Source organism: Rhinolophus sinicus, linkage group LG10 (genome assembly GCF_036562045.2).
Source record: "Rhinolophus sinicus isolate RSC01 linkage group LG10, ASM3656204v1, whole genome shotgun sequence".
In the NCBI taxonomy this organism is placed as follows: domain Eukaryota; kingdom Metazoa; phylum Chordata; class Mammalia; order Chiroptera; family Rhinolophidae; genus Rhinolophus; species Rhinolophus sinicus.
The window spans coordinates 81330779-81348595 of record NC_133759.1 but is presented as its reverse complement, the minus strand read 5'-3'; the positions used below and the strand labels follow the sequence as shown (position 1 = coordinate 81348595).

The 17817-nt window shown below is 54.3% G+C and overlaps 1 protein-coding gene across 6 annotated transcripts in view; it reads right to left on the bottom strand.

Moving 5' to 3' along the window:
- Positions 1 to 17817, bottom strand: part of PSD2 (pleckstrin and Sec7 domain containing 2) — a 73774-nt gene that overhangs the window by 27930 nt on the left and 28027 nt on the right. For 4 of the 6 annotated variants that reach the window (XM_074313619.1, XM_074313618.1, XM_019740370.2 and 1 more), the window contains 2 exons: positions 3782 to 4206; positions 218 to 679 (listed from right to left, as the gene is read on the bottom strand). In XM_074313619.1, coding sequence (XP_074169720.1) covers positions 218 to 679; positions 3782 to 4155 — 836 coding nt within the window. In that variant the 5' untranslated portion in view covers positions 4156 to 4206. Of the gene's footprint in view, positions 1 to 217; positions 680 to 3781; positions 4207 to 4447; positions 4598 to 17070; positions 17092 to 17817 lie in introns of those variants that run through there. The other 2 variants (XM_074313622.1, XM_074313621.1) reach the window with 2 other exon arrangements.

Below are 17817 nucleotides of genomic sequence, written 5' to 3'. Positions count from 1 at the left end.
CAGCTCCCCGGCCCCACATGGCCGGAAAGGCCTGGAAGGGCAGAATGGACCCTCAGGACTGGGGTGGGAAGTCTGGAGGCAGAGGAAGAACACAATGACCTTGGAGAGGGCTGTTCACTCTGGGCACAGCGTTGCCCTCACTTGCTTTGCCTCCTCTGAGTCGGTTTCCTCATCTGCTCAATGGTTCTCCCAACTCCCAGCCTGGGCCCTGCCTCACCTGGCCGAGTTCAGCAACTTGTCTGTGTCTTCCTCCTCCTCCTCGTCCTCTTCCTCCTCGTCCCCGCCCTGGCCCCGGGATCCATCTTCATGGAAGCCATTGGGCATGGCCATGAGAGACAGGCGGCTCAACACATTCTCTGAGCGGCTGCTGGAGATGGAGCGTCGCAGGGGGCTGCCCAGCTCCCCATCACCGCCAGCTGCTCCCATGTCCCCCTGGGTCCCCAGATCCCCAATGCCCAAGCCAGCCCCTGGCTCAGGGCTGTCACGGGCCCGCTGCTGGATGAGGGGTGTGAGGGGGGCCTCAAAACTGACGCAGCTGTCGCTCTCGTCGGTGAGGCTCAGCACGTCTAGGGAGTCCAGGCTGCTATACTGGGTGCCTCGCAGCAGCTCCGACTCCACAATCTTCTCAAAGGTGGCGCTGAAGCCGTCCCGCACATCTGGCTCTCCAGGGCCACCCAGCCTGCGGGATGCAAGGCACAGTCAGCATCCTGCCAGGATGTCCCCCAGCACATTACCGGTGTTGGCACCACACAAATCTGTGCCTGGTAGCTCCCCAGGGGACAGGGAGCAGGCATGGATTGCGTCCAATTTATTCTTTCAGCCAATACTTGCTGAGCACTAGGTGCCAGATGCTGGGCTGGGTACTGGGGTACAGCAGCGGACAGACATGGCTCGTCCCCCAGTGCCAAACCTGTGCCTGGCCCATAGTAGCCATAGGTAAATGAATGTCAGGCCTCTTCCTCCAGCCTGGCCTAGGCGGCTGCTCCCCTTATCACAACTAGTGTCACATGGGGTCATAATTTTGCTGTCCCCACAGCCTGGGAGGTTCTTAGTTTGGCCACCCACATTCTGGCTCTCAGGTTTTGCCTTAATGTCACCTCCTCAGAGAAACTGAGGGTGGCAGGCCCACACCACCCACCACACTGGCCCCTCTCATTATTCTCCACCCTCAGGGTAGCTCCTCGTGTTCTCCCAGCCCCTATCAGGTTGTGGTATTCTTGTTGTTCCCCTGTTTTCATCTGTGTCCCAGCCTCCCCCCCACCACTACACACACACACACACACACACACACACGGCCAGAAGTTCCCAGCACACAGCAAGTATTCAGTAAACCTTGCTACAGGGGGCACTGGGTGAATGAACAGATGCTGTAGCCCTGTGGCCCACCACACTGCCTAAGCCCTTAAGGGGCCCTACGCTGCCGCCATAAGAGGCCTTTGCACTGGCTGTTCCCTCTGCCCAGAGTGTTCTTCCCTCAGGATGAAGCCTCTTTCCTCATCCCTTTCTCGATGAGGTCTGCCTTGGCTGCCCTATTTATAACTGGGACCTGCCCCCAGACACCCTAGCCCCTTTCCCTACTTTATTTTTTCCAAAGCACTTATCCCCTTCTAACATACTACACAGTAACTTATTATTTTATGATTTATTATGTGTCTCCCCACTAGGCCATAAGCTCTATGAAAGTAGGAATTTTTGTATGTTCTGCTCACTGATGTATCCCCAGCACCCTGAACAGAGCATCACACACAAGTGAACTGAAGCATCCTGGAAGACTGGTAACCACTGAGGAGCTGCACAGGTCAGCAGGGAGGTCCAGGAAGGAAAAGGAGAGAGACTGAGGGAGTGCGAGACTGAGAGAGAGACAAGAGAGAAGGGGAGGGAGGGAGGGAGAGAAAGAGAGAGAAAGAAGACAATGAGAGAGAGAGAGACAGGGACAGAGAGAGACAGAGAGACAGAGACAGAGAGAGAGAAAGAAGACAGTGACAAAAAAGACAGAAAAAGAGAGATACAGAAAGCATAAGAAACAGAAACAGGGAGACAGAATAGGAGAGACAGAGAGTAATAGAGCTAAAGAGAGACAAAGAAACACAGAAAGCAAGAGGAAGAGACACAGACAAAGAGAGAAGCAGGCTGAGACCTGCTCATTTCAGATAAATCAAGGCCCATCATTTGCAAAGAAGCGCACCCTTCTCTCCCCCTGAGGATGTGGCTATGCCCAGCTTCTGCCCCAGGCCCCGCTGCCTAGCAGAGGCTGAGCTGTATTCAGAGGACTAGCAAGTGTCCCTTCCCCTCAAACAGCTCCTTGGAGCCCCCAGTGTTTAAGATTTGGTCCCGGTGTGTTTCCTGGAGAAACATACTGACCTGAGAGAGAAAAGGCTGTCTTTCATCCCAGTCCCAGAAGGAGCTGAGACTCCTTCCAGAAAAAGAAGTGGGAGGTGGGCAGAAATCTAAAAGACGGCAGGATGCTTTGCAGGGGGCTGGAGTGGAGTTGCCTCTACTGACCTCCAAGAGGAGGAGACGGAAGAGAAGAGTCACAGAGCACACACCCAAGTCCACCCAGCAAAGGCACCTCTGCCAGGGCTGTGCTGGGTCCTGGAGACACCTGAGCAATAATATAGAGCCTGCCCCTGGGGAGCTCTCACCTCATTGTCAGAGCCGTGGATGGTCCCACACACACCCACCATCTCCCACCCTTTCAAGCATCTGAACAGAACTGAGGGATGGCTCTCTTGAAGGGGCTTGAAGACTACCATCCCAGCATCCATGTGCCCCCACCTTTAGCCACCCCAAATAAATATGCCGCTTAAATGCAAACAATGTGCTCTGAGAAGCCCAGCCCCCCGCCCACACCCCACTGCCAGCCAGGTGGCACCCTAGGAGCCACGTGGATGGAAATGTCCTTATGGCCACAGCATCCACAGGCGTAATCACATTCCTACCCACAGAGACCTAGGCACATGCAGCCCTACACACCCACATGCAGACTCAAAAGTGCACCCACCCACACATGCGCAGGCCAGGCACACACACACTCCCCACCCCAACCATACAGACTCATGGGCACCAACATGCTCGCACCTCCCTGCACACACACCAACACCCAGGCCAGGCACGTCCCCCACGCACACACTCACACACCTCCTGTACGCCTGCCTGTCCAGGCCTGGGCCTACAGCTGTGCACACTAACACTTCTACATGCTGTCTTTTTTCAGCCCACCCTGGGGTCTTTTAGACATTCCTCTGCCCCATCCCACCCTCCTTGTCCAAATGACACCTCCAAGACACGGGGTCTCTCCACCTCTGGCTGAGGATAATAGAAGTGGGGTTGCAACTCCAATAAGCAGGACTGAAGGGAGATTCCTGGTAGAACTTCCAGTGCCAGGCAGGGTAGCTGATAGGGATTAACCCACAAAGTCTACTCTCCTGAGGTCAGTCGCAGAATTGGGAGAGGAAGCAGAGAGGCAGACCAGATGACCTTCCACATCAAGGAACTCTAATGTCCAGCCTGGGATTGAAGGGGTATGACCCTCCAGCCCCAAATAGAAACAGCCCATGATGACTTGGGGAACTGAGGGTGGGGGGGCACAACAGGCCTGCTGGCCTTTGAAATCTCATAGCTCTATTTTCCCAACACGCAGAAGCTAGGCAAAAAGGGACATGAAGTTCCCATTTTATGGATGAGAAAAACAAGAACTAGAGAGGCTAATTGGCTAGGCCTAGGCCACATAACATGAGAGCCGCCAAGCATGGTGAGCCCCTATCCCAAGACACCCACTTACCCCAGCTGAGAGTCCTCAGTGTCTGGACAAAGGCTCCTGGAAGCATCATCCCCTTCCACCAGCGCACCAGCCCTCCAGGGTCTAGCCTCTGTAGAATCTGCCAGAATGTTCAAGTCTGGCCCCAGGGCTAGGCCATTGGTGAGGGAGAGACCAAGGCTGAGGCTGTGGAGGGCCATGTCTGGGCCCTTGGTGGGCTCCTCAGTGTCCGTCAGGGTGCCCCTTATCTCATGTCCTGTGCTGTTGTGGCTGCTATTCAGGTCCTCACTGGCTGGCATTCCATTCTGGACCCCAGGCTCCTCTTCAGGCTCCAGGCTGGGGTCCCAAGTGGCACCATCTCCCCCAGGTAGTACAGATGGGAGCTTATCCTCATCCATGGCAGGCAATGCTTCCGCCCAGTGCTGGAAGCTCCTGGGACTCCACTCGACCTGGGAGCAGATGGAGAGATAAAGGGGTGAATCAGACAGGCAGGTGCTGGGGGTGCTGAGGCCCAGCAGAACCAACACCAGGCAGCCTGCCTGGGGAGAGAAGGATGACCTCCCCAGGACCTCCTGGCTGGAGTCTGGGTTCAGGCCATGGTGTTCACAATGCCCTGCTCAGGCCAGCCACACTCACCTCTCCCCTCACCTCCAGCCACTACATGTGCCCCAGTCCTGCCTTCCCTGTTACCTCTTATGGGTCTCTGTTGTGCCCTCCAGAATTCACCAAAGCCCTCTGAGGAAGATCCAGGCTGCAAGAGACTGTGGTCCAGGACTCCTCCAAGCCCCCTTCCTCTCGCACTGGTGAGTGATGGAGACAAACCCCAGGCTGACAGCAGTTAGCCAGCCCACTTGCCTCTTTCCACGTTCTCTCACCCTGGCACCAGGAGCCAGACAAGAGTGAATCTGTGTTGAATGGAGGGTACTGGGCTGGGGGCTGCCTTTAGAGGGACGGTTAAGAGAGAAAGCAAGGAAGTCAACAGAAGTGCAGCTCTAGCAAAACAGAGGCTACCCCAGAGAAGCCAACATGAGGCCCGGGAGGCGGCTATCCGGTGGCCCAGCGTGAGGCGCTGTCCAGGGTGCTGGGCGGGTGTGGCGCCACCCGGAGAGCGAGGCTGCCTCTGATGCCCAGAGCCCAAAGCACTGACTGTTGGAAGAGGAAAGAGGAGGGTGCCTCGGGTTCTCCTCCACACTGGGCCCGAAATTCGCCCAGATCCAAGGAGGGACTCATGAGGAGGCTGCCATGGGGCATTCTGGGGAGAGCAATGCAAAAGGGAGTCAGGTCCTGCTCTGCCCAACTCTGTGTGACGTCGCATGGGTCTAGGTCGGGCCTCCTCACTGCCCCATGCAGGCCAACCCCCCTCTCCCTCTGCCCTGCTCTGGGTCTGTTTCTCCTCTGTAAAATGAGGAGATCCATTTTACCTACCATTTCCACCCCCCACCCCCTTTAAAAACAGATCCGAGCCAGCCCACATTTCCCAGAAGCTTCCTACCCAATCTAATCCTAGGTGGGAGGGCAGATGTAATTGGCTGTGTTCTGGCTCTCTCCTCATCCCTCTCTGCCCCTGGCCCCACCAAGTCTAGGCTATTTCCATCCCCCCACTCCCTCCCCAGTGACCTCTGCCACCAGCCCCTCCAAACAACTTGCTTCCTCTCCTCTTCAGGCCTCAGCTTCCCCCAGCACCCTCACTCTCCTCTGGAAAAGGGGTGCTAGTGGCTCAAGAAAGGTTGAAGGAGGAGAGGAACTGGCCAGCCTTCTAGGCTGCAGCAGAATAAGCTGCAGGTATAGGATTTCCCTATACTGCCTATAGTTGCCTGGTCATAAGCGTCACCTGAGGGACTCGTTAAATTACAGATAATAAATAAGGCCCTCCCCAAGACCTCCTGAACCATAATCTACAGGGAATGGATATAAGTAATATTATCTAATAATAAGACAAGTTTGGGAAACACTGAATTACGCTCCATGGGGAACTTCCTTCCCATTTAGAGACAAGGCCAGGACCGGAGAGGAAGGTGAGTCTACTTTTCTGGGGGCTTCAGGCCCTTGAGGGGAGCTCTGCCACCACAAGACCACTAAAGATTCATTTAACCTGTTTTCAAACATAGAGTGAAAGAGAAGAGGGCACGACAGGCAGGCATCTGGGCCCCCAGCCCACCCACCCTGAGTGTCACCTCCTAGAGTTCTGAAGATTGTGTGAGCATAGATCTTACTTTTAAAAAAATACTTTCATAGATTTAAAAAAAAAGTCTGGAGAGCCAAGTTGTAGGATATCTGGGCCTGATCCTAGAACACCGGGGGCCTCAAGGGGCTCAGCCCTGAGGGAGGGATTCTTTCCAGTCTGCCCTAAATCCTTGCTGCTATTTCACTCTGTCCCCTGTGCACTCTGAGGAGGGAAAGAATAGGTCACCTCCTCAGCTGAGGATCCTTGAGGGCGGGAGAGCACTGAGAAAGGACAGCGGAGGGAGAGTGGGGCTCTCTGGCCTGTTTCCTGCATTCTCGTCCTCTGGCCTGCTTTCTAGCCCAGGAGCCTGGATGAGCATTGGATCTGGGGCACAGGGCTTCACCCCATTCCACCAGGGTGCCTCAAGCTCCTACACCCACACATGGAGTCTGAGCCCATGGGGTGCCTCCCCTTTGGTCAGGGCTCTGCCTGAGCTCCCAGTGAAGCCTGGGATTTGAAAGCATAGCGGAATGGGGAGGCCGATTTGCTCAGTGGTTAGAGCACAGTGCTCATAACACCAGGGTCGCCGGTTCAATACCCACATAAGCCAGTGAGCTGCACCCTCCACAACTAAATTGAAAACAATGGCTTGAGCTTAGAGCTGAGCCACCAGTGGGTGGCCAGTTTGCTCAGTGGTTAGAGCTCAGTGCTCATAACACCAAGGTCACTGGTTCGATTCCCACATGGGCCAGTGAGCTGTGCCCTCCTTGACTGAAGATAACGACTTGACCTGGTGCTGAGGTCAAGGTCACCCCCCACAACTCGATGGGGGAAGGAGGTCAAGGAGCACCCCCGAAAACTCGATGGGGGAAAAACACACAGTTCCCCAATTTAAAAAAATTATTTTTAAAAAAAGAAAGCAAAAAAGAAAGAAAGAAAGAAAGCATAAATGGCTTCACCTGCTGCTGAGTCTATGCCAGCCCCAAAGCACCAGCCCCAACACCAGGGTATGGACAAGTCAAGGACCCCAAGAGGAAGGCCCCTATGTCACTCCCCAAATTCTAGCAGCTGGCTCCTGCCCTACCTGCCCTGCCATATCCTCCTGCAGTTGGGAATGGGATGGCATGGAGGTTCTGCCAACACTGGGCACTGGGCCATGTCCTCAGCTTCTGGGGGTAGGCAAACAAGGGGTAGCATTAAGCTCCACTCTGGGCAGGGAACCCAGAGTCCCTGCCTGGGCTAGAGGCCAGCTGAGCCCAGAAATAGTTGAGCCAGAACCCCCCCACAACACACACTTAATGAGCCCAAGAGAGGGGTACATGAAGGGGAGCTTCAGGGCAGAGGTGGGAAAAAATGCCCCACGTCCTCACTATGAACCACCATGTGCCCCGGGACTCATCACTGTCCCTTCTGGCCTTCGTGGACCCAGCTGAAGAATGGGGATATCACCTCTGCTCCCCTTCCCCAGAAGAGGGCTGGTGAGAAAACTTAAAGTCATGAATGCTGAGAGAGCTGAAATCCAAGGAAAAACAAACTCTCTACAGAGGTCAAGGAAAAAGACAACTATGGTCCACTCTTTCTACCACTACATTTGACAAATGGGGAGACTGAGGCACAGAACCAGGAAAGGCTTTGCCTGAGGTCACATAGCAAGTAACTGACTCTAGAACTCAGGAGTAACCTCATTCTGCACCTGGATGGGCTGGAGGTACAGAATGAGCACCCAGTTTCCCAGGCCCTCCATCAGACCCTCCCATGAGATCAAGGGCTCAAATCTCAACCAGGAGAGTCCACCCAAAGCAGTGAGCCTGCCCACTTCCAGCCCTGCTAGCAAGAGCAGGGGAGGTGGGCACAGCTGGGCCACGGGCACCTATCCCAAGGAGACGCCTATAAATGACAGGCTGGCAGTGGACGGGTCCTCTGCATCCTCTCTTTGCCTGAACCAGACCCTGTTCCAGAGAGTGGCTCCAACTAAGTACTGCCCTTGGGATGACCTTGGTCTCAGCAGCCTCTTTTTCAGCACCAACCAAGATGGGGCCCATGATGATAGTGGAACTCTGGCAGGGCCAGGGCTACATGCCACGCCAGCCACTTTTTGGGTCTCAGCTGCTTCTGAGACAACCATGTCCCCCTCCCCACTCTCCCTATGGCAGCTGGAGCGAGCTGTGGAAACACAAATTACATCACATCCTTCCCTCCCTCATAACCCTCCAAGAGCTCCCATACCTTTCAGTTAGAATCTGGTCTTCTCAGCATGGCCTAAAAAGGCCTTGCCTGAACTGGTTCACTGCCCTCTCCCCATCCCCCACCCCATCAGCCACGTGGCCTTCTTTCTGCTCCCTGAGCTCATTCCCACCTCAGGGCCTTTGCACCAGCTGTACCCTTGGCCTAGAATGCTCTTCCCCTAGATCTTTAAATGACTGCCTCTTCTGTCACTCAGAAGAGGTCTCTCCGACCACCCGGCACTCTCTCACACACCTCCATAACGCAGCATATCTGCTAAGCATCACTTAGCAGAACTGAAACCTCCTTTTCTAGTTCTTTGCTTACTTCCTGCCCATTTCCCTTCTTAGAATGTAAGTTCTAGGTGGGGGTAGGGACTATGTCATGTTCACTGTTGTCTCCCGTGGAGCCTAGCATGGTTCCTGGCAAACAGTGAGCACTTTTGAAATATTTGGAAATGATCATCAGCCCTGTTTTAGGCAGAGGCTGAGAGGCTGAGGAACATGCTGAGGGTCACTTGGAACGATGCTGGACTGTCGTAGGGATAGCCTGGTACAGTGCCTTCCATACCGGGATCCAAGCCAGGGACTGTGGGAAGCCCAAGGAAAGGGCCAGAGGAAGGGCCCAGCAGGGAGGGCTCCGGAGCCCAACTTGCTCTATAAGACAGAGGGGAAGGTGGATGCAGGCGCTAGTGTGCATGTCTGTGAACAAGCATATAGTACCGGCATTGGTGAGTGTATACACACATGCACACATGCACACATGCATACACACAGAGGGAACTGGGCAAACACTCAGAAGGCAAGCCCCTTGGGTGGTCAGGTAGAAACAAGGAGCCTACAGGCCTAGGGGCCAGGTTCAGAGCAGTGAGACCTACATCACTGAGCATCTGGGGTAGAAACCATTCTGCTTTGGGAGAAGCCAGGGGCAGGGAAGGGACAACCCAATGCTTCAGGCTAGGGTGGGGGTGGGAAAGACAGGCACCCACACTGACCACTGCCACACCCAATGGCATCAGGTGTCTGGCTGGGTTTGGGAGAAGATCGGGGCACACAGGCCCACTTGGTAGAAATGGGGGTGCAGGAGGCAGAGCTGGGATGGGGAACCATGGTGCTGAACACTACCTAGGACAGGCAAAATCTAAGAGCCTGTGGGATTTGCAGGGGTGTTTGGCGCCCAGGCAAGGTATGTGGAGGGGGCTGGCACCAGAGAAAATAATTCTGGAATGTCAGTGTAGAGGCCACGCTGAAGCCACAACTGCCCCGAGGAGCAGGGCTGGGAGCCAGGGTACTCGGGTTTCTCACCTCCCATGTGCACCAGGGACCCCTAACCGTTTCTAAGTCTTGGACCTCTTTGAGCATCTGATGCAGCAGTTCAAACTGTGACATATGTGTATATTTTGAGTACTTTTTGAGATGCTCAAGGACCTCTAAAGCCCATCCATAGGCTCTGGGCATGAACCCCAACCTGGAAAACCCCCAAGGACCTCTGACACTGGACACTCAGAGAAAGTTCCATGAGGGCTACTTGGGGTGGGGGAGGCGGGAAAACGCTGAAAACCTTTCATTCTCAGACCTATTCTCTGCCCACTGAGAACCCACTCAAACATCCCCATGGGTCCCACTGCCTTTCCCCAAAACGCCTGCCACCCTGAGTCCCTAGCTCACCCAGATTTTAGCACATGGGCTGAGATCTTCACACACACACGAAAACAAAAGTACACACCTATGAACAGTTAAATAAGATGATCAGTGAAGAGAGATCAGTGATCAGTAGGTGCTCAGAACAGAGCTTAGCCAGCTGTGCCCACACCACTCGTGGGCACGCCAGGACCCCACAGGAACCTGCTGAGCCCCAGGCAGCATGGGCAGCAGAAGCTGACAGGAGCCCCATCGGTGGGGATCACGGAATCACACAGTTCACCATGCTCCCCCTCCAGCCTCTCCAGCCAAGGAGTGCAGAGGTCAGGACTTTCCTGCCATCCCAGAGTTCTGAGCACCCTCCCCAGGCACAGATCAGCCTGGGCATGTACCTCCTCAAGGTCCCAACTGCCCGTGGCAGGGAGCTGCCTATGACAATATGGAGGGGATGTCTACCCCAGAGACGTGGGAACCTCCCTGCCTCGGTTCCCAAGAGTGACCCTCATCCCTCCTCACCCACTTGGTCTTCCCAGCTTGTGCAGCAATAAGTGCCTCCCCCGGGGACAGTCAAGGTAGTGAGTCAGTGCCCCAACTGTGCAATCAGAAAGACCTTGTTTCAAACCCCAGCTCTGCGACCCACAAGCTGTGTCACCTCAGGAAAGTTGCCCACCTCTCTGAGTCTCAGCATCCTCCCGTGTAAAATGGGGAGTGCTCACAGCATCTGCCTCACAGGACTGCAGTGAGGACAAAGGAGACGGCGTGGGTGCAATGCTCAGCTCAGAGCTGGCCACAAGTGCTCAGGGAAGAGCAGTGGCTCCTGCTTCCCAGAATCCTGTCTCAGGTCTGCAGGGGAATGGGCTGGCTGCCCACACTGGGGGTGGAATGCATAGGAGAGCAGCATAGGAGGGCAGGCGGCACCGGACATTCAGTGGGCCCCAGCAGACATTTCTTCTTTCTCAGGCAGGGGCTTCAGAGGCCCAGCCTGGGGGCGGAGTCAGAGGAAGCTCCTGGGAGCAGGGGAGGAGGCAGGGGGGTGGGCCAGAGAGAGTGCCCCACCCTTTCCTGAGGCAGGTGAGTACCCTATAGTCCTGGCCCCACCAACACTCCCACCCCAGGCCAGGCACCCTCCTAGCTTACCATCTCAAGATACAAGAGCCACACCAGGTGCTGGGCAAGGACCGCGGGTCTGGGCCTCCCTTAAAAGGCACCTATCCCCTTCAGGTGGTGCCAACTGGGGTCATTAGGGAGCCCAGCACCACCCTGCTTTCCTCCTCTCATTTTGGCCCCTGAGGAACCAGCTTTGCCTTGCGTTGTGGGGATCTGAAAAGCCTCCACTGTTCTCATGGTCAGGCAGAGGTCCCTGGGGGCTGGGTGCACATTTGCATCCTATCTGCATGTGCCCCACAGCCTGCTGGGAACTTCAAGGGCCCCTGGGCCTCTCTCTGCAAAGGACATCCCTTGACATCTCCTGGCTTGCTTCTCTCCCCACCCCCCAGCCACTTGGCACCTTCATTTGCTTAGCATTTGCATACTTCTGCATGCTGGTTTGGAGAGCCCTCAACACTGATGAAATTCACAATGTCTGCTATCAAATCCCAAATCATGTTTATAGCTGGTGACTAACCCCGCTGACTTCCCTACAGGGTGAGCCCTCAGTTATCCGGGACCACAAAGGACTAGGCTGTTCAGATGTAGTGACTGGCTACTGTTCTGTTTTCCTGGAGCTCCAGAGGGCACCTGGGACTCATTCTGCTTCTTGAGCTACATTTGACCCATGAGCCTATGGATTGAGAGTTGAACCCCAACAACTACAATGGACTGACCAAGTGCAACTCCTCCCAAGCAACCCTGCTTGCCTAAAACACCTAGGGGGGGCAGTCCCCAAAGGGCTCAAACTATGAGCAGCCTCCCCCGTCTGCTTCCACAGCCAGGAGATAGGAACTAAGAAATTTCACCCTCCCTTCTCCCTGCCCAATTTTCACTTACCAGGTACTCTCACATTGTCTGTCCACCCGCTCCTAAGAAAGCCTCTCTTCCTCTCTGCCTCCTCCCCTGTGATATTCCTCCCCAACCGCTTGATTATGTAGCTCCACTTAACCTCTCCTTTGCTGTGTCCCCGTCCCCGCTTCCCCTCCTCTTTCCCTGTCCTCTCCTGTTTCTGCTTTGGGTTCAGCACAAGGTCTGACAAAGGTTGTGGTCTCCTTAGGGCTGGTTGAGGGCCAGCAGCATGTAGTACAAAGCAAGCAGGTGTGAAAGGTACCAGGCTGGGCCACTCCACTATCACCTCCCTGTGTCCCCGTCTCTAAAACTGTCCCTCCTATTCAGCCCTAGCCCATTGATGGGAGATGTGGTCACTGGTAAAAGACTCATCCCTTGGTGGACAGTCATGGGGTAGGAGAGAAAGAAAGAGTCAGGATGACACCAGCATTTGGGCCCTGAGCACCTAGAAGCATTGAGTTGCCATTCCTGAGAAAAGGAAGCCTGGCTGAGCAGGTTTGAGAAAGACTGAGAGCTCAGCTCTGGACAAGCTGAGTGTGAGGTGTCTAGAAGACATCACTGCTGAGGTGCTGAGCAGGCTACTGGAGCTCAGAAGAGAGGTCAAAATTTGGGATCTAAATTTGGGAGCTGGCAGCAGGTAGGTGGTGTTTCGAGCCACAGGACTGGATAAGGAAGACCAGCCGGGCAAGGGTTGAGTCCTGGGGCACTTCAAAACTAAGAGGTGGGGGGGAGGGGCGGACGGATGGCTCAGTTGGTTAGAGCGGGAGCTCTTAACAAGGTTGCAGGTTCAATTCCCGTATGGGATGGTGGGCTGCGCCCCCGGCAACTAAAGGTTGAAAACAGTGACTGGACAGGAGCTGAGCTGCGCCCTCCACAACTAGATTGAAGGACAATGACTTGACTTGGAGTTGGGCCCTGGAAAAACACACTATTCCCCAACATTCCCCAATTTAAAAAAAAATATTAAAAGGTGGGGTAGGGGAGAAGGAGCAACCCATGAGGTTGGAGGAAAACAGGAGAATGGATGTCCTAGAGGTCAAGGAATTTTTCAAGGAAGAGGGAGGGTCTGAATGTGTCAAATGCCACAGACGAGGACGGAGAATTGGCTATTGGGCTACTGGGTATAGCAACATGGAGGTCACTGGTGACCTTGAGAAAAGCAGTCAGTGAAGTGGAAGGGAGTGAAAGCCCAACCGGAGTGAAGTGCAGAGCGAGTTGGAGGAGAGGGAGACGAGTCTAGAAAACACTTCTGGGGAGTTTTGTTGTAAAGGGGAGCAGAGAAATGCAATGGTAGCTGGCTGGAGAAGACAAGAGAGCCATCTTTTAAGATAGGAGAAGGAACAGCAAGATATCTGCTGATGGCATGATCTGGTAGAGGGGAAACCCACAATGTAAGAGGGGGCACATGCTGGAGCAGCGTCCTCAAACAGGCGCAAGGGGACAGGATCTAGTGCGCAAGTAGATGGGTGCTCGTCACCAGGAGCAGGGACTCTTCACACACAGTGACTGGAGGAAGGCAGAGCAGTGGGCAGATGTTGGCACATGGGTGGATATAGCACTGGGAGTCTGAGGAAGTTCTGATTGCTTTTACTTTCTCAAAGAAGTAGGAAGCAATGTCATCATAGCGAGGGAGGACTGGGGAAGAGAGGCTGGGGCAGAGGGAGGAAGAGAAAGTGTGAAATAGTCATCAGGTAGGGGGAGAGGGGCTGGACTGGAGACCTTGGCAGGACTGCAGGATGGCACTGAGGACCCACCTGACGTGCCCAGTTTTGATCTTAAAGTGAGACCAGGTGGGATAGTGGTTTATCTCAGCCCCGTTCAGCTACGCAGGTCAGATGTGGAGCGGGCCGGGTGTTGGATTTAAACAGGGTTGGGGTTTTGTCAAGGAAAAATGAAGAAGCAAAATGAGGAAAGGTAGTTAAGGGGTCTGCAAGGTAGGGAATATTCAGACTTTTACAGTGGCATCTGCATCTCAGCCACCCTGACCCCTCCTCAAAATCCCTCCCCCGCTGGTGCATGAAAGCCCACCATCCGTTCCCTGCTGTGGGTTGGGCATGGCTTTTCCTCTGCCCTCCTCCCAAAATGAGCTTCTGAGAGGGTGGCCACAAGGAACCACCAAAAGCTGGGGAAATGAGCTTCCCACACAACGTTCCTCTGACCTGGAAAGCACCTCAGACTCACACACTCAAAACCGAATTCTCCATCACCCTTCCTAGGCCATCGCATGACAGCTCTCCCCACCTCGAGTTGGACCCAGTGCCCATCCGTTCTGCCTCCTAGATCACTCCTTACTCCACCCTCCATTCTCCACCCCCACCAGCCACACCCGAGTCCCAGCAGGGCCAGCACGCCACCAACTCCAATCCTTCTGTGCAGCACATGCAGCAGCCCAAATCCAGTGCCCAGCCTCTTGTGCTGGACCCCATCATGGCCTCTGGACCAGGCTTTTCCCCACCATGCTAGCCTGGCCAATCCCACTCCATCCTCCTCAGAACACCTTTTCTAGCACTCATCTGCTCCATCAATGCCCTTTTAAAAACCCTTCAGTGGCTCCTGGTGGCCAGCTGTGTCCAGATCCCACCCCATTTCTTCCTGTCTTGCCCCCCTCTCTCCCCTCTCCCCTCCTTGTGCCATACTGCTTTCTCTGGGCCTCTCCCCACTCTAACAGCACCTCCCCTGAGTTGTGGCTCACCCCACTCCCACCCCTGAGGTCGTGAACTCCTTGAAGACCCCATCATGTCTGCTTAAGCATCCTTCCCCAGCCTATGGTTTAAAGTAGGGGTTCAGTCAGTTTTGCTGACCAGGTGCGTGGATGACCAGGTGGATGAAGACTCTGGAAGTAGGGCAAAGGGATTAAAACAAAGGGACTTCTTAGCCAAGTGACCTAACTTAGCACCATCTATTAAAGGACAAGCTAATGACATGTGCTTCCTGATGGGATGCACTGAGAAGGACACAGCATCACCTATGGGATATTCTTGCCAAAAAAATGTTTAACCTGAATCTACTCATGAGGAAGCAATAACACAAATGCAGAATGTGGGACATTCTAAAATGGACTGACCAGAGCTCTTTAAAATTGACAATGTCACAAAGACTTAAAAAAAAAAAAGCTGGGCAATAATTACCGATTAAAGGATACTAAAGAGATAAAACCAAATGCAATGTGTGATGCTTGATAAAAAAGAAAATTTTAACAGCTATAAAGGACATTATGGGACAATTAGAGAAATCCGAACATGATTACATATTCGGTGAAACTGTATCATTAAATTTGTTGGATATATTAATAGTATAGTCATTATGTAGCAAAATGTCCTTGTTTCAAGGAATTCATGCTGAAGTACTTAGTGGTGAAGAGTTATGATGCCTGCAACTTACTTTCACAAGTTTCATAGAGAGAGAAAAAAATATGGGCGAAATGTCAACAATTGGCAAATCTAGTTCTCTAGGTGAAGGGTATATAGGAGTAGGTGGGTGTTCACCGTACTATCAGGTTTCACAAGACAAAAGTTAGGGGGGAAGGAAGGGAGTGGAGTGAGACACTCCAAACAGGGGAGCTCAGGGCCTGGCTTGATGAGGCAGGATTGGGAGGAGCGGGTGGCAGCCCTCCACTCCAGCAGCCCACAAGCTGGGCTGTGGGCCTGGGCTGAGCTGGGCTTGATGCTGGAGTCACTAGGTGCCCAGGCAAACACAGACCTGGAGTGGCTCACCACCTAAAGAGGGTCAGACCCCAAAGAGGTGAATTTAGCTATGAGCAAACCCACTTAGGAAGACTAGGACTCTGCAGGAAACAGCCAGGTCCCAGGGAGACCAGTAGGGCAGCCTTCGGCTGAAGCAGAGCTGGAAGGAACATGGGCCCTGCCCCACTTCTGCCTGAGCTGTGGCAAGGAGTCAGGTCTGCCCAGGTCCACCCCTCCCCCCAAACACCCCTTGAGGGGTGACAGCCTGAGTGTATCCTCCTGTGTGAGGAGCCAGGCTAAATATAGAGCCCCAGACATAAGATGCCACTCAAAACAGATTTCCCTGGAAAAGACCATCTGGCAAAGGATGTCTAGAGCATCGTCTGTCGAGAGAAGCAGTGAAGCAGTGTCGTTCTCCCACCAGCCAACATCCGGAATGGGAATGTCCCTATCCCATCCCTCTACATTCCAGCTTAGTGTCTCAGTTTCCCCCAAGGTCACCCCCTTGCTGTAGATGCAAAGGCACTCAGTCCCACCTCCCTCTTTACTTGCATCTTCAAGGAAGAAGAAAATGAGACCAGGGATATAGGTCCAAGCTTCAGACAGTTCTGCCCAGGTGCAAATCTTTATTCTGCCACTTACTACCTAGATGACTTTGAACAAGCAACTTCTCCCTGAGCCTTAGTACCCTCCTTCACAAAATGGGAGCACCTCCCCCTGCAGGCTGTTGTGTGTATGAGAGTACTTAGCACAGTGGTAATGCTAAATTATAGAAGCTGAGCAAGATAATGTCCCCCAATCCCTCTCTCAGTCCCATCAAGAGCAGGAAGTCCTTCTTTCCAGCTAGCTTTGCTCCGTCCCTTCAGGAAACACTGTGGGTCAGGTGGGCTGGGGGAATGCCCGGCCATCGCTGTCAGAGCAGGACAGGTAGCAGGAGGGAAGTCTGTCGGCCCGGCACAGGCACTCCTGGGGCTACAAGGTACCAGTCACCCAAGCCTTCAGGCTTTAGCCCCTGCCAGAGGCAGAGGCAGGGAGGCCTTCCAAGGACATTCCAATCATCCTTCTACCGATAGCTGGGCCACCACAAGCCTACTCACCCCAATGTTTGGGAACCCTCTGGTTCAGGTCACAACCTGGGGACCTGCCATGTTTCCACCAGGACCAAACTTTGCAATAGCCCCATTCAAAAGCCTCTGCCTCTCACCATATATGGGGGAGGGGAGCTCTTGGAGGGCAGATCTTTCCTCCAGAGATGTGGGGTGGAGGGGAGGGCAGCTGGCCCATTTTACTGATTCAGAGATTACAGGTCACAGAACGTGTAGCTTCCATGGGAGGCAGTGTTCCCAACCTCTCAAGGGAAGGGTGGAAGAAATGACTATATCTGCCCAGGGCCAGGGGTTGGCCTTGGAAGAGATCCCAATGCCCTTTATCCACTCTCCCTCAAGCTGCCTGAGTACCCCCCCCCCCATTAAGCAGCTTCTGTTTCCAGAGTCTGGAAGAAGGAGCTGGGAAACCCAGGAAAGTCCATATGCCTCTCCCCAGACCCAAGCTGCCCATCTGCCTTGGCCAAACCCTGAGCTCTCCCCCTGCTTCCCATTCACCTACACATCAAGCTCAGCCTGGCTTATCTTGAGCCGGCCAGGAATCTCAGACCCATTTCCATTGTGGCTGGGGCTTCTGCCTCCAGTTCTTCTAAGGCTCCCCAAAACTGGTCTCAAGATGAAGGGGTGGGCTGAAGTAGTGGCCCCCCCAGCCTGTGAAGAAACAATACCCTCAGTTCTGACTCAGAGAGCCCCCAGATCCTCCAGGGACAGCAAGAGTCAATATACCTTCTCCTAGGAGGGGATCAGCTGGGCAGGGTGGTCCCATATCTGGACTCCCTGCCCCACCCCAGCCCCAGAAGCAGGCTCCAAGGACCCCTTCCTCCCTGCGGCTGCCACAGCCATTATGTGCCGCTTGCCTTGCCCACTGCCTGCCACGCCCCCATGCAAGCCCCTGCTTTAGCGGCAGAGCTCAGAGCCCATGAGGCCTGGCTGCCAAGCCAGGCTGTCAAAGTTGGAAAACTGGAAACAGAAATAAATCCTCAAAGCTGCTCGGTGGTAAAGGTGGCTGCTGGCAGGCCCAGCACCCAACACCCCAGGTCCCCAGCAACCGAGCTCTCACTGATACCCCTCAATACACACATTTACACTCAGGGGGGATCAGGAGACAGAATCCAGGAGACAATTGGGCCAGCCGGCCCTGACCCTCCCTTCAGGCTGGCCTGGGGCTCTGTAGTAGTGCCCGCACTCCCTGGCCCAGACCTGGCCATCCCGGGGCTTCCTCTTTCGCCCTATCTCCATGACAACCGTA